The 27,350-nt window shown below is 37.8% G+C and overlaps 1 protein-coding gene across 3 annotated transcripts in view; it reads right to left on the bottom strand.

Annotated features, from left to right (window-relative positions):
• Positions 1–23,471, bottom strand: part of LOC149070138 (protein croquemort-like) — a 43,147-nt gene extending 19,676 nt beyond the window's left edge. The window contains exons 1-4 of one of the 3 annotated variants that reach the window (XM_089250095.1): positions 23,089–23,471; positions 20,338–20,460; positions 2,410–2,570; positions 2,131–2,272 (exon numbers count right to left, since the gene is read on the bottom strand). In XM_089250095.1, the coding sequence (XP_089106221.1) occupies positions 2,131–2,272; positions 2,410–2,570; positions 20,338–20,457 (423 nt within the window). In that variant the 5' untranslated portion in view covers positions 20,458–20,460; positions 23,089–23,471. The remainder of the gene's footprint in view (positions 1–2,130; positions 2,273–2,409; positions 2,571–20,337; positions 20,461–23,088) is intronic. The other 2 variants (XM_089250096.1, XM_089250098.1) reach the window with 2 other exon arrangements.
• Positions 23,472–27,350: the final 3,879 nt, after the last annotated feature.

The following is a 27,350-nucleotide window of genomic DNA, read 5'->3' as shown; positions in this document are numbered from 1 at the left end:
CAACATGTGCCAATTCGTTCAAAACTCCTCAAAGGAATGTGGACGGGGTGTATTTGTGGTTTAGTAGCAGTAGTGGCAGGATGCTCGTCTTTCACTATGAAGGTTGCCGTCAGGGTCCACGGGTTGGAACCGGGAGCACAACATAGGAAAAAAAGTTCTTCACCTACCGAGCACTGTTAGATGGCAACTTCATTTCCCACCCCAGCTCCAATGGACGTAAATTGTCATGTGGCGATACGACCGGAGTTGGCGTGAGGTAAAGTTGGGACCCAATATTGAGCCAAAAAGATGCCATATTCAGGAGAGTAACTTTTTGTCTGGTTTTCTTCGAATAAAAATTGAACTTCCATATCAACATTCCCGAGGTATGGCGATTTATGATTTTAGATCTATTTTGACGAAACTGCAATGCCTTGAGCTTTATCAACACGCATTTCCCCTAAAACAATCATCTTCATACTAGGTATATAACACATACCCACCACATTCTGGCATGAATCAAAATACAGAATACAGGATCAAAAACACAGGAAAATCCAGGACACATCGCCGATCTTCGCCAAAGAGTAGCCAAATGACAGTAAAAGTGGTTGTTAGCGATAAAATTACTAAAAAGTTATCCAAACCACATATAAAGGGCTACTGAGAACTGCAATGAGAGTTGAAATGCATTTTTAGGAGGAAAAACTGAAAGAAAAACGTATCTATATGAGAAATTTTAGTACCGGTTGTAAATTTAAGTAATCTTAGTTGTGAAAAAACGGGACATTTTCATAAAATAAGTAGTAAAGCAGTGTTTCCCAACCTTTTTGATGTCACGGACCCCTTTTAGTAGAGATAAATACTCCGTAGATCCCCCCATTAGCGTCAAAACACCAACTTCGGAACCACCCTCAAATAAGATGCAAAATTCATTGTTTTGATTTCTTTTTGTAGATATAATTTCCATATCATAAAAATTAAATAACTTACAGTTTCACAGTAACAAAATGTGTCATTAATTGCAATGGAAGTAAATAAAAATGATCCCGCGCTGACATCTTACAAAGTACTCACGGACTCCCCCAGGGGTCTGTTGACCACAGGTTGGGAAACACTATAGTAAAGGAAATTTTGAAATTTTAAATTTATTACATACACACAAAACACATAAACAATACACAGAAACAAAATACACGTAAAATACGAAAACACAATGTACCCACACACATATGCTATAAACAAATAAGGGGCCGTTCAAGTATTACGTAAGCAAATTTTTAGAAATTTTGGCCCCCCCCCCCTACTCCCGGTCAGCAAAATTTCGTCAGCACTGCCCCCTACCTCCTAACGCATATTGGTGGGATCAGAAACGTAAGTGGGAGGGGGACATAGGGGAATCGTGTGCCTCCCCCCAGACGAAAAAATATATTTTTTTAATGCCAAAAATTAAACAATTAATTAAAATTAATTAAAATTAAGAACTCAAAATTTCTCTTTAGGAATTCATTGCGACCCACCCTTCGAGCATGTGGTAAACCCTTGACCCGTACACCAAAGGTGGCCCTGAAGGTTATCTGATGTGGCTTGCCCTCTTAAACCTAATTTTGTAAAAATTAACTAAGCGGCACATTTTTACAAATCGCTTCAATGATCCGTGGCCAAATTCCAGAGCATTTAAGTGGCCCGTGGGATATTTTCAGATCAATGAAGTACGCCTTAAAGATCACTTTCACATTCAAAGATCACCTAAGTAACCCGTGACACAGTTACAGAACACTTAAACGATCTGTGGCATATTTAGAGATCCTTTGAGTGACATGTGGCACAGTTTTAGAGCACTTACATCACTCAAGTTACCCGCGGAACATTCCCAGATTATTTAAGTAATCCATGGCGTAATTACGGATCACTAGAGTGATGCGTTGCACAGTTCCAGATCACTTAAGCGGCCCGGACACATTTCCTGAGCACTTGAAGGATCCGTGAAACATTTAGAAATCACTGAAGTTGCTCTGTAGGGAATTTATCAATAGGAGAATGTTAGTTCAGGTGCCCAATAACTATCGAAAGATTTTTTTACGTTTTTGGCGCACCGAACAAGATGTCATTAAGAATATTTCAAACCCCCTTAATAAAAAGCATTCTTACGATCATAGGAGCGTTCAGTGTCGTGATGACATCATCCAAGGAGCCATTGCTGAGTTCCGGCCTGTAATAAAAGCGATTGACTTCTCTGTAAGAGACGGTTCCGTTCACGTGGAAGGTGATGTTTTCCTTCTCCTTTTCTACCCTGCAATCCACATATACCGCAGAAATAGCCATTAAAATCCATCATCTATATGCCACTAATGGTATACTCTGTGTACGCCAAAGTTTCACGAATTAACGGTTCATATTAACGAATAACAGTTACGAATATCACCTCACCTGAAAGTATAAGGCCCGAATTCTTCGAGTAAAGGCTTACTGATGTTATAATAGATGTCTGTCGGATTGACGATATTGAAGAAGTAAAATTTCACGTACAATGCAATCGGAGGTTTCTTCCAGTATTCGTAGCCGTAACCGTCTTTTGATATGACTAGAGCCTGGATATACATGAACAAAATAATATTATAGAACCGAGCACGCCCAGGCTTTGTCGCTTTTGCGATCTAAGAACAAAATTATATATATATACAGGCTATTATCATACAGGGTGTCCTGTAAGTCCTAATTCGGCCTTTATTCCATCAACCGTTCATCGAAGAGAGGCACGGTTCAAATTTTAAAAAATGCTCAAAATGAGTTCGGGAATCACTTTGTACCAATTTCAAGAGTGAAAATACAGTGTGTAATAAAAAATAAAAAATTGAAATTTTTATACAATCCCCCCTTTTCTAACTTCCAATTAAAAAGTTGTTGTCCTGTCTTTTCTGCGGCCAACAAAAAAATTCCATGTATACAATTGCAATATTCGCTGAGATATTCAAATTCAAAACGGGGGAAAAGTTGGGAAGGAACGGCAGCAACAATCAATGAACAACACTTCTTTCCCTTATTTTCTCCATTTCTTGTAATTCAAATACAACCTCTGACAATAAAGTTCGGTGAATTGCCCTGTAACATTAACGTAGATGAAATGTTAACGAAAGTTACCTTACTGTCCTTCGAAATAGTCACCTCCCATTACTATACACCGCTGAGATCTCCTATACATGTCCTGGAAACTTTGCAAGAAGTCTTCTTTTGGGATGGAGTTCAAAAGCCTCGTCCCGTTTCGTTGGATGTCAGGAATATCGTCAAATCTCTTTCCTTTCAAAGCGAGTTTGAGTCGTGGGAATAGGAATAAATCTGGAGGATTGAGATCTGGCGAGTATGGTGGATGTTCAATTTGCACCATCCCTTTTTTTGCCCCAGGAACTGTTTGACGATATTGGCTGTATGAGGGCGAGCATTGTCGTGAACAAGAAACCATGAACCTTGTTGTGCGTACTGAGGTCGTACCCTGCGTAGACGTTTCATGAAACGGGTCAAAATTTCAATGTACCTTGCAGCATTCATCGTCGTTCCCTCAGGTAGAAATTCCTTGTGGATTTTCCTGTTCTCAGTTAAGAACCAACGCACTAAACAAGCACAAGTCTTTCACGGAACACAAACGACGCTCAACTGAACAACGGTGGCGGCAGATGGTCAACACCTGCCGCTACGCATGTGCAGCGTTTTGCTCCGCCAGTGTTGCCAGATCGGCCGTTCTGACTTCATTCACCGAACTTTATTGTCAGAGGTTGTATCTCGACGAATATTGCACTTGGAGACGTATAATGTTTTTAATGAGGGGTTGGGGGGGGCGTGTAAAAATTATATTTTTTAATACACTGTATTTTCACAATCTAAACTGGTACAAAGTGATTCCTAAACACATGTTGAACATTTTTTTTTTAAAATTAGTATCATACCTCTACGACGATTGGTTGATGAGATACAGGCCAAATTATATGACTTACAGAAAAGACACCCTATATGAAATATGAATATTTTTAAATGCAATCTTCGTGGAGATATTCGACTTTGGAGTTTATCAGGATTTATCCAGTGATAGAGGGTGTGGTTCAAAAATTGCGAAAACTGAAATTCAAAGTATAAAAAATACTATCGCTATTGTGACTAAAAAGTAAAATAGTTCCCACACTTTTACAATTTTAATAATAAAGCCTTTCCAGTCAAATTGTTTGATTTCCTGCATCTCCCGAAGAAACAATTACTGTATTTTTCCAAATAACATGTTACGTTTTTCACTTCTTTGCCTTTAGCCACTCCACATAGAAGCTTTTGGCAACAAATTTGAATCATTTCTATTTGACGAATCGGCGATAAATCTGATAACCTCTTCCTAACCAAACCGCACGTTAGAAAAAAAGGGGGAAAGAAAATGTATAATGGATAAGAGAGTGTTCTTTTAGTCCCTTTTAACCCTCATCCTACGTGTTCTTTTTCCGCTCTTACATGCATATGCAGTCGAATCCCGTTATAACGAATTCCAAGAGACCGGAGAAATCACTTCGTTATAAAGGAATTCTAGGTTGTTGCATTTTGTTTTTTCGTAAACTTATCTGGGGGATTAGAAACGTGTTCGTTAAAACGGGATTCGACTGTAGTAGAAAAATAAAATTGTAGTGTGGAAAAAAAATCATTCATAGGAGTATAAAAAGAAAGGAGAGAAATAAAAAATGCAACTTCAGTTGTTGATAGGGTTACTATAAATCTTCGCGATGGTGAAGAAAGAGGAAAGAAAACACATAGTACTTGTTTGGATTTATTCCACTGGCGTTTGGACGCAGTATTGCGTCCGTGATCGTAAAGGGGTTAAATGGTTGAATAATTTATATAACTGAAAATAATTTAGCCCAAGAAGGGTGAGGAGAATCAGACACAGTGAGAGCGAGCGATGAAAAAACATAAATTATCTTTTAAAATACACAATAAAATATTATAAGCAGGCCCGTAGCCACAAATTTCGTTTGGGGAAACAATCACTTTCATTTCGGGGGGGGGGGGGAACCAAAGTGATAGAACAATAGATTTGGCCATCTTTTACCCTTTTTCTCACATTTCGGGCTGGGACCAGACCCCCAAGTCCACCCCCCTTCGCTACGGCCTTGATTCTAAGTAAAATAATCAACAGTTGGGATTATTCCATTTTTTTAATTGGTACAGTCCCGAAAAATGATGATGCTCAAGCCAAAAAAAGTTGCCAACGCAGTGATAAGCCGCCAAAACATTGTAGTTTTCATCTTTAATATTTCGATGAATATTGCAGTTGAAAACATAGAACTTTTTTAAATGACTTTTCAGAGAAGAATCTATATTCCACCAATTGTGGAAATTTTAGCTCGCAGGGCCTGTAGATGAAGTACATTTTATGTATTTGACCTCTCAAAAAAGTTACGACATTTTAAGAAACTGCATGTCATTTAAATACTTTTCCATAATTGGAAGCATACTCCCAATGTCAACGGTTGCAGAGATAGTCCTATGGGCAAACAATTTGAACCACCCGATGCAATTCTAATACAGTCGAATCCCGTTATAACGAACTCCGGAATACCGGAGAAATCACTTCGCAATAGCGAAATTTCATTATAAGGGAATTCTATATGTTCACATTGTTTCTATGTAAACTTATTTGAGGAATTAGAACAATTTTCGTAAAAACGAGATTTTCGCTGTAACGGTATTCGTTAAAACGGGAATCGACTGTAATATTCTTTATTGTTGTTAAATATTTCCGTGATTACATCTCCCCTTATATTCGCTCCCAGTCAGCTTGCGCGACTCTTGCCTTATATCATTTACCTCATTTGACGCGAAACTGGTGCCAAAAACAGTAAATTGCACAGGAATGAGACTCAACAGTGTAGGTTTTAATGCAAAAATCCTTCCGACCTAGACTTAATCACGCATTATTATGATCCAATCTTCTCCCCGGGATACCTGGTATTAGAGGATACAGGCTCCTCGAATAGGCTTGGGGCGAATCACCAAGGTTGTGTACAACCGGACTGAACAAATCTCCAAAAATTTACATGCTCGGTCGGGCATACAAATTAAAATAATAGATGTCCTAAAATCAATATGTTTACACGACTGGAAAATATTACCACTGGATTCACTTACTTTAAAAACATTTTAAAAACAAATTCATTTATTTTTATACAAAATATAATTATTGCGATATAATTTTTTTTACATCGATAGTTTGAAAGAAATACGATAATTCAAAAGGGATGTGGTCATCAAATGAACATAAATTAGTCGAACTGCTAATTATAATTTTTCGTGACGTTGGAGTAGGAAAAGAAGTCACTGACACGGAAAGGGCCTCAAGGTGACGTCTTCAAAAAGTTTTGAAAAAATTGACACTGACTTCTACTCATTTAAATGTGCACACAAATGTAAAAAAATAAGGCGGAATTATTATATACATTAATATCAAAAAAATTGATATTAATATTTTGAACGGCCATATAGAGAGAGGGGTGGCCAAGAACCAATTTAAAAATCCCACAATCCTGGAGTTTTAGAGTGACGTCATTCAAACAACATGCGATTAGGTAAGGCGACTGGAATAAGGAGATAATAAGGCTGTTTCTAGTGGCTATACGATCAGGCACAATCATTACCTCCTAGATGCACTGCAGGAGGGATCTCTAGGGGGTAATGGTCAATACCATCTAGATAGCTGAAGACGGAGTATCTAGGAAGTATTGTAATGGTGCACTGTGCTACAGACAAAGAAAGAGAAAAAGTAAATAACAGTTCCTAGAAGAAAAAACTGAAGGAGAAAAAAAGAGAGGGAAAAAGAGCTATATAGTGTGAATAGTGTAAAAATAATTTTTTTATAGATATCGCCAAGAGGCATGAGAGGTGATGAGTAGCCAACTGGTGTCATTTTTGCGGCTTTAATAACTGCATTCTTCCGCTAATTTTTCGTTCTTTATGTATTTCTGGATGAGATGAATTCACTTGAATTTTTTCATATTTTTTTTAGGACGACAACTTTGGACCTTTTCCTTGTAAGTTACAATTCACCTCGATTATAGATTCATAACCGATTTAGAGTACGAGGCCCGACTTAGGCAGTCGCGGGCCTAGGATAGGGTGATCAGATAATGCGACTGAAAAACCGGGGCAGATTCTGATAAAAGCCAGGACATAAGGCAGTTCTCTCCTGCATGGGCCAACTCACACGGGTAAAGAGCTTTAATCCCAGAAGGGGCATAGAACGGGCCTTATATGGTCTGACACAGGACATAACGCAAATTCACTAATGAAAACCGAGAAATCATAACAAAAAAATTCAGTTATAGTATTGAATTACAAGACAATAGATCATTATAATTACCTATTGACACTAGAAGCCCAGGCTTTATGCTGTTTACTTTTAAGTGTTTCTTCAAACCTTTTTCTCTTTACAGGCAGATGAAATTGAGTGAAATTTTTTACAAACCGACATTAAATGGAAGAAATAATTTGCAAACCAGTAAAAAAACAACAACTGAAGGAAAATTTCTCAGCCTTCTGAAGTATAAAATACTTTGCTATTATATATATACGAGAAACTGCTTTAAACTAGGATATCTGCTGTCACCTATTGAGTAAAACAAAAACTATTTTAATTCTAAAACTAAAATCGTTGCTGGTTTCAAACCGGTGTGCAGAATGAAAATGCACAACATGTGGTATGAAACTGTAAATTTTTTTCTTTATTACACATATTGTTTTCGGTGTAAGTTTTATTCGTCCAAAATACCGGTTATTGTGTTTTTTGGCAATTCAACTCATTTTGCACTATGCCCCCTTCGTCTGGATGCGTCTTAGTAAGAAGGTCGTTCAAGTATTACGTCAGCAGCAATGGGGGAGAGGGAGGAGGTTAGGTGTTTGCTGGCTTTTGATGACGGGGAGGAGGGGGGGGGGAGTTGAATGCAGCTTACGTCATCAACCACGCTTTCAAAAATGTGAAATATTCTCAATAACATTTTTACTAAGAGCGCCAAAAACGAGAAAAACCTTTCCCTAGTTTGTGGGCACTTGAACTAACATTCGCCCTATTGATAACTCCTCTACAGGGATGAGTCCTCTTAGTGATCTCTGTATGTTCCGCGGATTCTTAAAGTTATCTGGAAATGTGTCGTGAGCCCCTTAAGTGACCTGTGGATGTGCCACGGGCCTACTTAAGTTATCTGAAAATTTGCCACGGGCCTACTTAAGTTATCTGAAAATGTGCCACGGGCAGCTTAAATGCTCTGGAATTGTGCCACGGGTCACTTGAGCGATCTGTAAAAATATATCACTTGGTTCATTTTTACAAAATTAGGTTTGAGGTGGCGGACCATATCAGATATGGCCCACATTTGGTCCGCTGGCCGTGGGTCTAGAGCATTTATGATTTAGAGGATAGGGTTGCAATGAATTTCTCAAATAAATTTTGAGTTCATAGCCTCCACAAATAGCATTGAAATTAAGAGAAACCGATTAAAATAACACATAAAGGTATTTTCTTCCGAAATTTTAATTTAAAAAATATATATATTTTTGGCATCACAAAAAAAATAAATTTTTGATCATCTGGGAGGATGGGAGGAACACGAGCCCCCATGCCCCCCCCCCGGACGTCTCTGATCCCAATGTGCGTTAGGAGACTGGGGGGGGGCAGAGCTGACGAAATTTTTTCTGACGGGGGGAGGGGGGTCAAAAATGGCTAAAAATCTGCTGACGTAATACTTGAACGGCCTTCAAAACCAATCTTATCGAATTGGAAAGATTTCAAAATCTGACACTCCGTCACTTTCTCAATGCTCCGAGATTTATTAGAAATAAAGATATAAGAAAGGATGCTCTCTCATATCGAAACACCCACATATTATGCCCAAGAACTTGTTCAACAGTGTGCTAAAAATTTTCACCAATCGTTGGATGAATCAGTTTCAACATTTGAGGGGGACATTGCTCCATATCCATGTACACAAAGACTCAAGATTTGCTATAGTACCTAAAACGCTTTTGACGGTCATTAGACATGACGTAAAAGGATTATAAACATGTAAATAATCCACAAATTTATTTCATATTATTCACAATTTCACCATATTAGCATCATACCAGTGTTTCACATATTTAAAAAAAAAAAAATTTAGTAGCCTATGTGTGTGTGTGTATGTCTATATATATATATACACACAGTCGTACCCTCGTATAACGAAGTCGGAAGGAAAAAACAGCGAAACTATTCGTTATATCGGTGTTTACTTAATAGACTAAATCTCAATATTGATAAATGTTGTTCCTTCATTCACTCACATAAAGAATCCAATCTTTTGGAAGCAAGCCAATTTTGCCTTGGAGAACCTCTGTGACCGATTTGAGCGTTATTTATAGTACCAATTTTAACTTTGGATCACATTAGAAATCTTTGTTCTTTTGTGTCATATAAAAAACTTGGCTTGCTTAAAAGAATGTCGAGAGATTTCAACGATATAGTGATACTTTAATATCCCTTTTCAATACGCTTATAAGATCTAAACTGGAATATGCTTCAATTATCTGGAATCCATTTCACGCTTGTCATATGATGAGTCTTGAAATTATTCAAAATAATTTTCTAAGGTATTTATATTTCAAAAAAACATGGTCCTTGTAACAATATTCTATCTGCCACTCATCTACGAAACAGTTTCAATGTCATTAGTTTACAAAAACGCAGAGAGCACTTGCACGTTTTTTTTTCCAAGAAACTGTTGGCTAACCGAATTGATTGCATATCCATTCTTAACGAAATCTGTTTCAATATTAAGTACCACAATACAAGATCTAATTGCTTATTTGCCGTCAAATCATTCAATACTAATATTGGTAATTATTGTGCTGTAAACAGATTTTCCGAATTTTATAATGAGCTTCCTCATTATAATCTGGATATTTTTCATTCGTGTGTTACCGACTTTAGAAGATTTTTGCTGAGATTGCGGTGTATAATGTGTAATCTTTGTGTAGAATTTTTGCATTTTGCGTAATTTTTGTTACTTTTTATTTGTCCTTTGTGTACTTTATCGTGTTGTCGTTTTTTCTATTCTGTGATAATTTTTATTTTTACTGCAAGCTGTAATTGGGTTTTAAACCTGTAGCTTTGTATTTTAAATAAATAAATAAAATAAATATCCGCGTACCGATTTTTTAAAAATGATGCTTTCAAGCGAAATGAAGCACGATTTACATGCACGACAAGCATTTTTTCAATATAGTAAGCATTCTTAAAATAAATAAAGATTAAACTACAGTCGGCCAAGTATTCGTGGGGGTGACCGCGAATACGGGAAATCCGCGAGTAACCGAAACCATAGTTTTTTTCCTTGTATATCTCGTTTATTGAACGGTATGAGAAGAGCAAGGTTACACAGGGATATAAGGGAATGTTGGCGATGTTTTCTGAAAGAACATGGTGATTTCTGTTTGCCGTTTCTTCTTCTTCATATCATCAAGTATGTTGTATGATCTTTCTTCATATGTTGTATGATCAAAGTCCTTTTATCAATTCTCCTGATGATGCCAACCACCAGTGTTGGGGAAACGTTGACGAACTAACTCAAACGGACGACGGTCTTCGAACCCGAAAAAAACAATTTTCATCAAACGATGGCCGCGAAAACCTCATCAACTATATTACAATTTAATTTAAATCTTACGTAATTCAACAAAAATATTTGCCAATCGCTTCTTATCTTTTTTTCTTTCCAATCAGTATCATTGTGTAAGGTAAATGTTTCACACTTAAATAAATTTTGCCTAAATAATCATGCAAAAGTTAATGTCTTTTATTATAGCAAGGGCCGGGGGTCACTATTGCTCATTTCAGCCTGTCTTTTTTCAAACCATTCAAAAAGAAGTGCTTCCACATCAATATGAGCTTTTTTTTCTGAATCTCTTCTTGAACCATTTAAGAACGTTCTCTTCAATTCCTCTTTGTTCCAAATCGTTGCTAACGAACTATGTTGAATCTCGAATATTTTTCGATACTTCAGGTTTTTTTTTTCAATTTTTCGCAATCACACAGCTACATATATATGGCTTCGATTTCCGAAGCAATATTTGTTTCCATTAGTGTGAAGCGTAGTGTTTTTCACTCGCGGACAGTCTCAAAATGATCTCTTACACGATAACATCTAGTCAAAGATCGGCAAATATGCACAAAAGGTCATTGGGGAAGGTTGGATTCTTGGGAACAAATAGCGTTAATCTTTCCTTACCAAAAGTTTTTCTGCAAGCGAAATAGGATTTAACTATAGAGGAGGTACTAAAATACATTTTCTTGCAAGGAAAAGGCTCAGTGAGAACCGTGAGAAAAGTAGATTATATATAGATAAGAAGATTTTTAGATAAGATAACAAAGAAATTCGTGACAATTCATGTTCCAAAACCAGCTGAAAATTCGCTGTAAGCGTACTTTGCTGAAATCGGTGTTCGTTATAAGCAATCAAAATAACATAGAGATGCAAAACGAAATTCACGGGATAGGGATAAACTTCGTTGTCCATGAAAATTCGTAATATCCGTGATCGTTATAAGCGCGTCCGACTGTATTTTGATCGATTCCTCATTTTCACAATATTTTCAATGCCATTCACCTTGATCATCATAAAATCTTTACACTTCTTATTTTGCATAAGGGGTCATTCAAGTATTACGTCAGCATCGATGAGAGGGAGGGGATGGGTTTTCGATTTACTCACTTTTGATGGCAAGGGGGAGGGGGAAGTTTTGATGATGCTTACGTCATCAACCACCCTTAACCACCCTCTATGAAAATATGAAATATTCTTAACGGCATCTTATTCGGTGCGCCAAAAACGTGAAAAAAACCTTTCGATACTTATTGGGCACCTGAATTAACATTCTACCTATTGATAATTCCCTTACAGAGCTACTTTAATGATCGTTAATACTGCTATAATCCCGTTATAACGAACTCCAAGAGACCGGAGAAATCACTTCGTTATAAAGTAATTTCAGGTTTTTGCACTGTTCCTATGTTAACCTATCTGGAGGATTCAGAAAAGTGTTCGTTAAAACGAGATTTTCGCTATAACGGTATTCATTAAAACGGGATTCGACTGTATATCATAGTTTAATGATAAAGTTATGCAAACATACATTATTTTTTTATACCCAAATATATTCTGATTTCAAAAGTTATGCAACAGATTTAAAAGATATAAGGTAGATCGCAGCATCAGTATCCACGGCGTGTTTTTTAGTGGCCGAAAACGAGCGTAATAACCTGTACTAACCACCCGATTCCCCTTTCTCCCTACTCTCGTGTTTCCCAGTACCAAGATTAGGGTTACTAGATCCGAAAACTGAGAAAGGAGGACGTCTGTGCGCACACCCTCAGTGACGTCACTTGTCCCCATTTTCACAATAGATGGCGCCACTATTCCGATCAATAAAACCGGTCACAACAATAATTTTTCGTAACTTGTAAAAAAAAAGCAGAGACAGAAAAATTCTGGGAATTTCAATGTCCTCAGAAGAAAAAAAAATAATAATTCCGGAAACCGGAAAAAAGGAGGACAAAAGGGTGAATTTTCCCAAACGTAGGAGTACGCTTGAAATGACATCAGAAAAGAGGACGGTTAGGTAACTCAAACTAAGGGTATCTCGTATCTGCGCAGGGCGGAAATTACCTAAAGAAGAAAGAATAATACTCTTCCTCCATAGAAAGCTCCACCGAACCTTGGCCATATGACCCGTACTTTACGGGACACTTTTTTTTTAAATCAGTGCCTTCCGAAAATATTTCTTTTACAATTTATCAAATTCATTTGAAAAGTAAAGAAATTCAATGGTATTAAGTTAGTATCAAATCCATTTGAAGAATAAAACTAAAATGGCTTGAAATTTTCAAGGGGCGTGTGTGCCTTCACGCCTCCTCCACGCGAGCCACCTCTGTATAGGTACTATCAAGCTAGAAGTAAGGCCTTTTCCGTTTTCCAGAACAGCCCAGTTGCAGTACATGAGAACCTATTTGGCACCGGGCTGCTAAATATTAGGACCATGAAAATAGATCAAAATACAGAACTATACAATTGCGTCATGGCCGCCAAAGAAAGCATTTCTATGAAATTTCACGCATGTGTGTAAGAAAACGCGTAATCGTCGATGCAAAAATCAAAATAACGAAGAATATTCACATTTTTTTTTATACATACATGCCTGCATTTGGGCATGTGGGTGAAAATAATACATGCCCGGTCAAAATTTGTAGATGTCCCGGGCATGTCGAGCAATTGGTGTGAACGGATTGTCACTATCTCCCACCCCCTCCCTGTAACTGCCTATACTCTACCTGGGTGCACTTGCTTTCTTTCTTTCAAACCGAACACAACTCCGATCTATCGCCATGGGCAATTTTTTTACCGATCAAGTTGTGCCAAATCAAACCAAACCAAGACGTCAACCATAGCCCCCTGCTCTGTCCCCATGGGGGATATAAGCTGGTTACCCCAAGGAGTGTGAGCCATGGTGGAAAGACCGGCACAAACAAACCCATCGGGACGGTATACGGAAAATTCACCCCAATTCACCGCTAGGAAAATTCACCGACAACAGTCATGAAGCTACCGAGTCCGTGAGCGGGTGAGCGAGCGAAACATTGAGTGACAGAGCGAGTGAACGAGAGAGTGAGTGAGCTCGTTCACGGACTCGCTCAATCAGTAGCTCGCTCGATCACTCACTCACCCACGGACTCAGTAGCTCGCTCGATCACTCACTCACTCACTCGCTCACGGACTCAGTAGCTCACTTACTCTATATTTCGCTCGCTTACACGCTCAAGGACTCAGTAGCTTCGTGTCGAACTGTTGTCGGTGAATTTTCCGGACACTCAGGCACGAACACGACGACGAACTTTCGACACATCTACAATGACATAAATGACACCGTAAGTAAGGGGGGGGGGAAAAAACGAAAATATAGCGTGACAAAATTCCAAGGAATACACGTGATCAGAAATCAGAAAGAGGGGAGGGATACAAAGAAAAAAAGGGCTGAAAAATGAACAAAAATTTAACACGACGATTCCAGCAGGAAATTTGGGTTTCCCACGAGGATAATATTGCATTCTAAGAAATAACTACACGGCAACGGGAATCATTAAGAATCATCATCTGTGATAAAATCATATCATAAGAGGACAAAGCCTATTAATATTACATTCTTATCTAGTTGTGCCGAAAGTGTGTGTGTGTACCTAACAGTGTGAGTGCATATACAGGGTGTCCTGTAAGTGCTAATGCAGCCTTTATCTCATCAACCGTCCATCGTAGAGGTATGATTCCAGTTTGAAAAGATGGTCAAAAGGTGTTCAAAAAGCACCTGGTGAAATACATTGAGTCACAATATAAAAAAACTCTCAATTTTTATACGTTCCCTTTGTCCTCATAACTTCCAATTAGATAGTTGTTGCCCTGTATCTCCTGAGCCCAACAGGAAAAAAAGAAATTCAAGTTTCTAAGCGCAATATTCGCTGAGATATTTTTTCAATTCAAAAATCGGAGGAAAGTTATAAAAGAGCAGCAAAAACTAACGGACAACGCTCCTTTCTCTCATTTTCTTTACGCTGTCCTTTCCCACCTTTTCTCCAGTTTTTGAATTAGAATATTGCGATTTGAAACTTGGAATTTTTTGGACGGACGGTTTGTGAGAGAAAGGCCACGTCAGGCCCGTCATTTAGGGGGTGAGGGGGGCGTTGACCCCTGTGGCTTTTGAAAATACACTAAAAATGGTATATATATGTATATATAAATATATAAATATATGTATATATAAATACGGGGTGATTATAAAAAAACTATCCCGACATATGGGCCCCTAACTATCATACCATTCACAGAAACTGAATGAAATTTTGGCATAAGGTATTTTGAGGTATGCGCTCAAGAATGATGTGGAAAACAACAGTGTCACTCTAACAGTTACGGTTACAGTGAGAAAATTTCGAAAATATCAAATGGCAACACCAATTTTTTTGTATTTGAATGCGATCTCCATAGTGAAAAACACTAAATAGCGTTGGAATGGCACCTGTAGCACGAAAATGCCGGAGCAAGGCAAGGAAAAAGTAAAAAGGACTTTGCCGTGCACCAGAGCATTAATGTTCGTTTCATTCGTCACACCGTTTCTTCGGCTGAGATCCCAGCCTGATTAGTCCTCCACAAGGTCATGTGGAAACACAATAAAATGCTTTATTTTATGCTGCTTCTCTGTCCTTATTGGTTGTGCTCACTTTTAGCCTATCTACCGCCGGTGATTTTCATGCTACAGTTGCCGTTCGAACGCTATTTAGGGTTTTTCACAATGGAGATCACATTCCAATACAAAAAACTTGGTGTTGCCATTTGATATTTTCGAAATTTTCTCACTGTAACCGTAACTGTTAGAGTGACACTGTTGTTTTCCATATCATTCTTGAGCGCATACATCAAAATACCTTATGCCAAAATTTCATTCAGTTTCTGTGAATGGTATGATAGTTAGGGGCCCATATGTCGGGATAGTTTTTTTATAATCACCCTGTATATACATACATAGAGCACAAAATTGTAAGTGGTAATTTGGCCCTGGGCCAAATTACCACTTACAGGACACCACTGTATAATGTTGCGCGTGAATTGTTAGTTCTACTCCATCCGGGTACATTTGTACTCAAATTAAGCATCAATCATGAACGCGTCTAGCGTCTGCATTCCAGTTTGAAAATGTCATCGTACGGTTATATCTCGAACGGGAATCTCGTCATGTCTCGCGAGTTCCAAACGAGAGTTTGATTGGCTGTTAGGGGATCGAATCTTGCGTCAAATACGAAACCATTTGTCTTTGTCGTTTCCTTGTTCCTCATCAAAAAGCCAGAAGATAATAATGATACTGAAAAAACAATTTTTTTTTTTTGTTCGGTTAAGCGATTGCCGTAACAGCTTATTCGGGAAGTGATTATGCCTCTATGGGAAATGGTGATTTCTTCGCAAAATATATTGCATTTATCTATGACGTCTCATGCTGTTCAAAGGACTTTTTTGATGGTGAATCAATCTCTGACGAATTGCCAATAGAGGTTTCAGCACCTTTCAATGAGCCCTGCATTAATTTCAATTAGTCGAAGAATTTGATCAAGGAAAAATTATTTGTGATTAAATTCGAGAAGGTAAAATGAAGGTTTACGGAAAAAATTCACAGACAACAATTCACCACCATGCAATTCATCAATAAGAAAATTCATCGACGGAGAATTCACCGCTGGAACAATTCATCGACAACAGTTCGACAAGAGTCGGTGAGGCAGTAAGTGAGCGAAGAATGACCGAGTTAGTGAGTCAGTAATTAATTAGTGAGTGAGTGACAGAGTGGTTAGTGTGCCGCTAACGTTCTGCCCTGTACCCGGGGCAGAACGGGGCAAATGACATAATTTTTTGTTTTTGAAAAAAATATATATATTGTTCTTTTGTTTTCTTACAATATCACTGTATTTTTGTGATTATTAAATTGTAATGTGTTCATAGAAACATTTGCAGCTCTCTTAACTCTAACCCATTTGTATTTTTAAAGCATATTTTCAACTTGGTACCCCGTTCTACCCAGGGTTCCCCTACATATGTAAAAACTTTGTGACCGGGGTGCATTTTTTTCAACCACATGCCCGACATAGACATACAAAAAAAAAAAGGAATTGAACATTTTTAAATCTCCACGATGATGGAAAGTGTTCCAACACAAATGTGTGGAAATGCTTCCTCTGTGGCAGCCATGACGCAAATGTGTTTCCTTCTTATATTTAGCAGCCTGGTGCGGTCATGGCCTCCGATAAATATAAAAATCAAAATGGAGTCATATACAACAAGTGGGCTTTACTGGAAATGAAAAACCTCAATTCCAGCGAAATAATACATCCTAATGGTTATTATGGAAGAAGAGAAAAAACGTATTTCGTATAAAAACGGAAAAATATATTTTTCAAAAAATAAATAAAATTTATACATTACATGACCCCATCACTTACTGTATAAAGTATACAAAGTGTCAGAATGGGATAAAAATTCTGCAATTGATTCTAAAAACTGTAGAAATTATTTTTGTCGCGTTTCCTTTTACACAAAAACATCAGAAAAATATCTATCACAAAAAATATAGGACTTCTGCTGCCACCTAGCTAATAAAAACTGAAGTATCTGTTATAATCTTTTAGGTAAATTTATATAGTTGTTGGTTTCTCAAACCGGTACGCAGCATTAAAATAAACAATGTATGTGGGCTTTCCTAGGCTCGTCTTGGGCCCGTTTGTAGCCCCCAGAATCAGCCATTTAGTTGAGCTGGTCTGGCTCCACAATCCATTTTCTAAACATTTATTACGCTCGCAAAAAAATACAAGACGACTGGGCCGCACCGGGGGGGGGGGGGGGTGTGTGCAAATTTTATTCTCAAACCTATCCTTTAACATTACAATGGGGGGGGGGGTGCCAAAATGCACACTTGCCCCGGGTGACCAAGCATTTTGTTGCGGCCCTGCAAGGCGATCACAGAGATAACAAAAAGCGTGGCTTTTCCCGCTGACTTCTCCCGGCACAAACTCACCGTTGCCAATTCCCCCAATTTAAATCTTCATAATATTTTCCGGCTCGCCACAGCGCCATCTACTGATAATTAAAAGAACTATAACTGAAAATCCTACATATGTAATGATTTTATGCTACCCCTAAAGTGCAGAAGTCAGTTATTCTACATATTAGGGGCCATTCAATTATTACGTAAGCAGATTTTCAGTCATTTTTGACCCCCCCCCCGTTGTCAGCAAAGGTCAACAAAACACTGCCCCCCCCCCCCCCCCCGTCAGAAGATTTCCCCCCAGCTTAGAATATTTCATGTCTTCAAAAAGGGGTGGTTGATGACGTAACCAACCTTCAAACCGCCCCCCCCCCTTGTCATCAAAAGTCAGCAAATCCGGAACCTCCCCCCCACCTCCTCCGATTTTGACGTAATACTTGAATGACCCCTTATCTAGGTATCAAATCAGTTAATCTGCAGATTAGCTACGTAATGTGCACATTAACGGCTTTCGAGCTTCTTTTATATTATGCATTTTTATGCTGAATACCGGGTATAAATTTTATGCGATAAAATACCTGTTGATATGTTTTTATGTTTGCCGCTGGATTGGTTTCGCAAACGTCCTAAAACATATTAACTGGTATTTAGGCGCACAAAATTCACAACGGTATCCAGTATAAAATAAAAATTTATTTTCGTATCACATGTTGTTCATTTTTATTTAGCACATTTAGCCATTTTATTTTAAGAATTATGGCGAATAGTTTTGATTTTATTTAATAGGTGGCAGCAGGAGTACTAGCTCAAAGCGGTTTTTCGTATTCATTTTATATGAAATATAATAAGATAAAGTCGGAAGATATATATATATATATATATATATATATGAGAAATTTTCCTTCAATTTTTTTTTCACCGGCTCGCAAATTATTTATCACATTTATGCCGGTTCGTGAAAATTTTCACTTAATTTCAGTGGTCTTCAGTGAGAAAAGTGTTGAAGAATACCGAATAAAAACCGCACAACGCCACTGCTTTTGGTGCCAATTGATAATTTTATCCATCGCCTCACGATTCAACACTATAGTTTGCATTGCGAAAATTTGTTTTCGAGATGTCCCGGTTTTTATCAGGATTGTCCCGGTATTTATCAGGGTTCGTCCCAGTTTCTCAGTGGCATGACCTGGCCACTTTATCTTATGCCGCGTCTGCCCAAGTCCTGGCCCGATACCGTGAATTGGCTACGATTCTATAAGCGACGTGAATTCTAATTTGGTGACTTCTTTTCCGACACCTTCATCGTGGAAAATTATAATTAGCGGTTTCATTAATTTTTGATTTTTAATAAGTGACCACATTTCTTCTGAAAAATTTCGCATTTATTTCAAAATATAGATTTAAAAAAATTATACCACTTTCAATATTTTTTTTAAATAAAAATTAATCAATTCATGCTTAATTTTTTTTTTAAGTAAGTGAATCCAGCGACAATATTTTTAGGGCATAATATATTGATTCGGGCATCTATTACTTCAAGTTACATGCCCGATGAACATGATTATTTTTGGAGATTTGCCCAGCCCTGCCTGATACGGTTTGTATGTCCTTCAAAACCACCGTTGAAGGGAGGAAATATGACGTGAGATCCAAAGAGATTGTCCTGCGTGCCATTCACAGTAGCATGGCCCCCACATCCTGAAGCGGGGCCCCTAGGCTGGGATCTTTTACGGGTCCCCCGACCAGACTTTCACGGGGGGCCCTTTTATGATGAATATATAGCGTGAAAAACAAAAAATGATTAAAATCCTCCCGGGCCCCAGGGCTGGAGCCTTGTCAGCCCACCCCTTGTGGGGGCCATGCACAGTAGAACACTTTCTTTAGGGTATAATAATCCACTATTGTGTCATAAGATTGAGAAACGTCCGAAATTTACGTAATAATCTCCGTTGAAACTGAGGCATGCCGTGTTGAGGACAATTGATTGTGGGGATGAGGTTCCTCCTCGAGAAGACGGCACGTGCACCTTTCAGCCAAAATTAGCAGTATTTATATAATGCGATTAACTGTGCGGGATATACATTCTACCGGAAAATAGATTTGAATCATCCCTCCGTATTGCATGGATATATCTATCTTCCAGTGGAGTAACAAATAATGATATTCAATAATCATATATTGACATGAATTACTTAGCCCGTTACACGTTTTGAAAATGACCATTAAAGTTGGTATAACATCGCAACAAGGAGATAAGAAAGCATTTAAAAAAAAAAAAACGAAATTCCAAGAATCGTTGCTGGGCTTATTGACCATTGACTGACCTCTAATCTAATGCGTATACGAGCGAAGTCAAGGTCAAGAAAACAAAAACAAGAAAACCATGTTGAAAATGTATAATGACAGGGATTGTATCTAAATATTGTGCTTCTGTAATACAAAAAAAAAAAAAAGGATTCTGTCGCAATCGCACAAGGACAAAGATGGATGAAAACAAACTAGTAATTACTTTGCTGTCACTGATAGGGTTGCCAAATCTTATGTAACAGAGTAATAATCTATTATCAATTGAGCATCAGATATAAGGTGGTTGATGTGACTCATGGCTATATAGTTTCATTTTTATGACATTTTCTAAATTAAAGCATCCATATTTGATGTAATCTCGGTTGATATTACCTCATATCTGATCGATTTTACCTAGTCTGCTTTGTTTTAAAGACTTACCTGCTGAAGTTTGGAAGTGAAGAATGGAGGGAAGAACAGGTAAAGGGCGACTCCTGATATAGCGGATGTCAGTCCGACGAGCACTAGGACAGCGACTCGGCAACGCTGTGAACAAGCCATGATCTGTAAAATTAACCCAAAAAATACATATAGATTAGGTTTATCTTCTGTGTTTCGACATTTTCGCGATTCGTATCATCTCATACGAGGAGCTTATTTTCAAAAGGAAGCGTTTCGATTTTTTTATCCCCCGATATGCACTTTTTAACGGTTTATGAATATTTGGGATGAACTCTGCCAGATTATGCAACCGGGAATATTTTTGGAAGAAATTATAATGTAAAGTTAGCTATTTCTTTCAAAAAGGAACGTATCCGCCTTTTTCATACATCAATACATCGGTAGTTTTCATCTCTCGATAACAGACACTCATGGGACGGAAAATTTTGTTTGGTAAAGAGGAGCGTTCGTTAATGTATAGTAAGCTACACTGAGTCCCGTCAATGTAATTCAAAACGGTGTCCGTCAGTGGAGGTGTCCGCTAACGGGAGAGTTCTTTATGGGAGGTTCCACTGTAGCATGACCATGTTTCTTATGTTAATGATGAGAGGGTAGTAATGGTACCTTCCTGGGTAAATTCCTTTTGGAATCGACAGGTGACGTAGAAACTTCCAATTTTACAGACTTGACCAGTTCAAATTTTAATCAAAAGGTAACATTTTTTCACTATAATTTTCCTCCAAAACGAAACATTTCTAAAATTCAAATATGGATAACTCTCTTAAATGTTGATCAGGAAACATGGAATTCAAATATTCTTCTACCATTCCTATATGCTACCTGTTGGTTTATTTTCTACTTTTTCAAAGCAAATGTATTTCGGAGAAACACGTTCTTTTTGTTTTACTGTAAATTTAGAAAAATTGAAAATAAGCTCCTAATATGTTGTTAGATGAAATTAACTCTGAAGTGCCGCCACTTTTCAATAGAACCAGTTTTGCTGAGAGGCATTGGCCCTATTGGAAGGTGACACTTCTGTTCAGAGGACACTATTTGCTAACGCCCCACTAAAATGATTAACACTCTGAGGTTGACACGGCGGTTTTACTAGGCAAAATATCACGTAGACATGGCCAATACCGACTGTGATATATTGTTTTTATTTTTCATGCAATAACACTTCCATACGTGAAATTCGAACGCACACAAGACACGGTCACCATTTTCTCTCACCATGGGCTCACTACTACTACTTTACCATACATGCACCTCGTTAACATTCCTTTGTGGAATTTTTAACAAACTGGTGCATGCCGCAGTATGTTCCGAGTGACCTTGGCGTATTCGGCTGAGTACACACTGAGCCGAAGTGATGAATGAGCGATACAACCTGCAATACGACACGGGTTGATTAAAGAACTGAATTTCAGGTTTGTCCAACCAATCCTGAAAAAAAAAATCCGTATGGAGTTCTGTAGGTTGTATCGCTTATTGTGTCGGTCCAGTGTGTACCCGACATTCATGTTTTCAGAGTTATACTTGTTTCGTTTTAATGCTGGTGCTGCTACCTGTTCTGCCATATTTTTGAAGTGAAGATGGTAAATGCTTGAATTTTCATGGTATGTAAGTTTCACGTTATGTAAGTATCATGTTGTAGGTTTGCTTTTTTTGCGGATCATGCGATCACTGGACCAGCTATTTGGCCAACGTGTCAGCGACAATTAAATGCTACTTTTTGTTGGTTGGTTGGATCAGAAAAGCCGATACACAAAAATACTCGTGAAGAAAAGGGTGTTGCCGGACTTGTTGCATTTCATGGGCCTACATGCGTTATATGGTCTAAAATTATTTTGGCTGAGAGACTCAGCTCCGTTACAAAGTAAGTTTATTGGGGGGAGATGGGGATCTCTAGTGTCCCGAGACTCTCACTTGTTGATCATACTTTTTTTTGCTTCTCAAAATCATTGAAAGATTTATCATTTGATGGCAATAACAATTAAGGAAATGATATTTTCTGGATATCTTGCTGAGGTGAACTGGGAAAGAAAAGTCATCTGGTCTTCACCTGGACACGAACTCAGGCCCTCTTTCAAACCGGACAAGCATGCTACAATCTACACCAAATGACTTTTATTTTCGAGTTCACCTCGTCATAATATCCAGAAAATAGCTGTTTCCTTGATATATTGGGATGAGAAGAAAGCCGTTTATCTCTCTATCGTCTCACCTGGGGGCCATTTAATGAAGTTAAGAGAGGCTACTGATGCATCAACTTCAGCGCTTTATGCCGCAGTGCGTGAAATAAGGAAGGCAGGGTAGTGTCTTCAGTGGTGTGAATGGCAGCATTCTTGCCTGGTTTGCAAGAGGGACAAGGTTTGTTCCGATGGAGAAATGATAGTAGAAAAATAATCCTTTGCCTTTGATACATGGAAATTAATTGGATTGCATGGAAAGTGATTGTATTGGAAGTTTGCACTTAATTTTAGGGGATAAACGTTTGCGATTTTATATAGTATTTATATAGTATTTTATATGGTATTTATATGAGTTATGATCTGAAAAGACAACATTTTACCGGTCTCTTCTATTTCAGATTTTACAGCGGTCTTCCCTATATTTCTTTATGTATTTCTGTATTTTTGAGTAGTCTACATTGTTTTGTATATTGTCGTTCAATGTGTTTTTGTACTTTTGTCTTATTATTTGTGTATATATATAAAAATCTTTGCAATGAAAAAAAATAATACTTACAGATGAAATTTCGAGTATCTTTAGAAAATCCTTCGATGACGTCCAGCATCACTCTTGGATAAACGAACACATGTTTGAGGGTCTCTTCTTTCCACTGTGATCAGGATTGTCCACAGAGATACCTTAATTCACACTAAACCGACATACACACACACACACAACACGATATCTTGATGACAGATACAGAATTTGTTGTTGCTATTTCGGTCGTTAAAGTCCGGAGATTGACCCGGTGCTCGCCTTTTTACTTATTACGTCTATGTGTCTCAATCGTTGAGAAGAGAGATAGAATGCTTTGCTGTGTTTTCCAGCTCCGTTAATGCTCTCTCTGATGGTCGTTATCTCATACTTCTTAAGAAAATTAGAGGAATCATCAAGAACATCTTCAACGACGAGGGGAAAAAAAGAGGAAAAAAATTACTTCGGGAAGGGAAAAAGAGAAGTTAAAATAATAATAATAATCACATAAACAGAAGAAAAAAAAAATTTTAAAAATAAATGTCGCCACTTTTCATGCCATCGAAACCGCCATGACGCTTAGCTATAATATCCCTCGAGTGAATTAAGATTTCGCTCGCGCCCCGCAGTACGTACGTGCGTACGAACCAATAACACGATGACTGCGGTGATGACTAAAAGCATAAATTCACGGGGCTAGTCAATTGCTGAACGACTGACTAACTCACTGAGTCTAGTCAGGAAGAGAGATTTTCCTCCCACTCCCTCCAATAATAATAATCCATTTATACTCATATGTGAGCGCAAAAGAGGCTTCTTTGCCATTATACTAGAAAAAAAAGGAAGTATTATATACATAAAAAACTGAGCACACACAATGTATAGAACTCCCTCCGTTTGCACGACGCAGACTATCGTAAATATTATTATTATTTTTCTTTCATCACTATTATGTGATTGAAAAAAAAAAAAAATGACTGTGTCGTCACGATTTCTTTTGTGCGATGTGACAAATTCCGCGACGATCTAGACCAAGTATATGGATGATATTCATCGAACGTTATGTTATACAATATATTACACACGTTGACGAAATATATTTTACAGAAAGAAAATTAAAGAGGTTATCAAAATTAGAAAAATTAACTTTTTATGCATTCTCCGTGTGCCCCAAAACTCACTGAGAAAGCTATTCCCCCTGTCTTTCCGGATGCCAACCAAAGGAAAAAAAAAATCCATGTTTCTAAGTACAATATTCTCTTGAGATATTCGAATTCGAAAAACGGAGCAAATTTGAGAAAAACAGCATTAAATGCGAGTGAAAACGGTTTTTTGTTTTGCGTTTAGAGCTGTCCCCCCTCCCCCCGTTTTTTGAATTCGGATATATTTGTGAATATATTGCACTTATAGAAACGTGGATGTATTTTTGGCATTAGAAGAGTCAGGGAGGGCAACGACTTTCCAATTGCGTTTTGGAGCACACGGTGTCTACATAAAAAGTTAATTTTTTTTTTTTTAATTTTAATTCCTATACAACCCATTGAAACATGAATGACATATTTGAGTACTACACGTTACTTGGGGACTTTTTCTAATTGGAAGTACGCCTGTAGGATCAACAACTCGCCAGTAAAATACCATACCGCCAATTTGCTATGCACCATGTATAGTATACAGGCACTAATACTAATTTTATAGTCGCCATGGTAGACTGGTGCTTGGAGTTTGTCAGTCGCTGATCTAAATACGCTTAAACGTGTTAGAACATGGAAAAACTTATACATCTTGACAGTGGCGTCGGAGCAGCACCTCCTAGAGATAGAAGACATCTGTAGCCTGCTTGTGACATCAGTAAGTAGTCCATTTTCCCTAAGGTTTTTCAGGGAAAACAAAATTCCCTGCTCGTGCCAGGATCATCGTTGTGAGGAAAAGAAATGATCGGGCTCAGAATTGGCCATTTGTATGCTCCACATCCAATCACTGTGCAGTATTTGTGAGCCAATCAGGAAGATTCTACGCCAAGTTAAGAAACGAAATAGGATGCTGCATTTCAAAATGTGCCAAACTTGCTTGGTAGTCTGAATGACGTTTATGGCAACCCGTGCGGAAGCCTTCTATTTCTAGGAGGTGCTGGTCGGAATCGGGAGTGCTGTGGGTGCTCAAGCACCCATGATAATTTTTTGGCATGGATCCGAGCACCTCCAGAATTGATTCAGAAATTAAAATTTCCGATATAAAACTAAAGACGAGCACACCCACGGTTTCGAAACACTTCCGGCCCCCCCCCCCCCGCAACTTGACATACTGATTCACTGTAAACAACAAACATTATACGTTCATCCTAAACAAACAAATATTATCAGAAGATATTCACATCAAATCAATACCATAACAAAAACAAAAATAACTAACACTTATCAATAATGAATTAATCCTAATACCAGAACACTAAATCCGAAGAACTAAAAACGACTATCAAAAAACAAAACAAACTGTGCCTGAGATAGCATAATTTCGATTACATTCAGAAAACAAAAAACTCTGCAATAGAGAGAGAGAGTAAATATTCAGTAGTTGTTTTTTTCATGAATAGTATTTTGTTATGACCAGCGTTATCTTTGAATTTTAATCTTTCTGAGGAGTTCATCGTTCTCCTTAAGATTATTGAACACAACACTTATCTTTCTATGGCCACTTTGCACTGACATACAAACCAAATTTTTGCACTTTATTTATTTCACGCACATAGGATCGATTCGGAGCACATAGGAGCTGAGAGAATTGGCAATTGATATGATAATGCTGTTTTTTTTTTTTAAATTGATCAATAGCAGAGAGAGAAACTAGAGATAAATCTCCTATCATTTTTTGCCCCCATATTTGATGTTCAATACGTAATTTTCCCCGAAAAGGTTAATAAGGTTAGCTATGAAGAGAGTTGATATGATTTATTATTTAGTTGACGATTTATGGTTCTAATTTATGAATGCGATAATTTTATTAGGCGTTCTATTTTACAATGTTTTCACCAGAAAGTGTCCAAAAAAAGAATGAAATTACTACTGCTTATTATGGAATTGAAGTGCAACTGGGATATTAGCATGTGCTTCGTGGAGCCTTAGGGCGCTTTCAAGGGTATCCTTCTCCGTAGAGCCTTTAGGGTTCCGTGCGCACTTCCAAGGGTATCGGCAGCCGCTCCGGGACAATAAAATAAATCATTAAATTTGATAAATAAATTTAATAAAAAGAAAGAAAAAGACGATCGGGCTCTCTCCACCGTACAATTTATAGGCTAAAAAGCGCTCCGCGAATCGCAGCAGATTGAGAAAGCGCTGACGTCAAATACAGGGTGCCACGGAAATGCGTAAATAGTTTAAAAACTCATTGAAAATGGAAGGAATTGGTGGAATTGAATGCGGTTTGCGTGAAACTTATCCTCATGAAAGGAGGCGTTTTTTTTGTTTTTCTTTGGGGAAAAAAATGTAGTTCAAGTTTTTATCGACGGAGGATGCTGTAAACCGGTGATTGGATCAGAACCTTTCTTCGATTTATTGTGTGCCCGAAACATACTTAGAATTTCAGCCGGTGATTCGTGGCTAAGGTAAAGCCTTCGTCCACCAATGAAATCACATCTTACGAAAAAAAAAAGAAAAAAAAAACCGAGTGATTTGCTTTTGTGTAACGCCCTCTATCGGGAAAAATTTGAGATAATTTTTTCTGTACCAAAAAAAGATCGTCCTTCGTGAAAATAACTTTTTCACAAACTGGCATTCAAATATACCAATTCATTCAATTTTGATGCATTTTTTAACTATTCATGAAATCATGGGACACCCTGTACATCGAATTACCAGCAAAATCTGGAAAATTTTGCAATGATGTTTGAAGTTCGTAACAGTCAGAAAATTGAAAAGAAATAAAAATTTAAATTTTTCTACTGTCCCAATCAAAAAAATATCAATTGGAAAAATTTATGACCCCCCCCCCCCCTCTCAATTATAACGAAAGAAATTTACCCTTTAACAAATGAATGAAAATTTACTGAGGTATCAGTGATTGTTATCAGTACCTAATTTTTTTTGTCACTTCGTGCGCACGTATTTGATGAAGATTACGTCAAATATTCCGGAATTTCGGGAATGCGATTATCAACCGAAAAATTTACGATTACTAAAGTCACGTGTGCGGAAAATTCATCGCAAACAATTCACCTCCAGAAGATTCACCGACTACAATTCGCCGCCTGGAAAAAATTCGCAGACAAACGATGAAGTGACATAATGACTGGATGATCAAATGAGCGA

The sequence above is a fragment of the Pholcus phalangioides genome, unplaced genomic scaffold (assembly GCF_987345545.1).
Source record: "Pholcus phalangioides strain wild (caught in Gottingen) unplaced genomic scaffold, Ppha-v1.0 ptg000022l_1, whole genome shotgun sequence".
In the NCBI taxonomy this organism is placed as follows: Eukaryota; Metazoa; Arthropoda; class Arachnida; order Araneae; family Pholcidae; genus Pholcus; species Pholcus phalangioides.
Note: the sequence above shows the minus strand (reverse complement) of the source record. Positions and strands in the feature narration are given on the sequence as shown.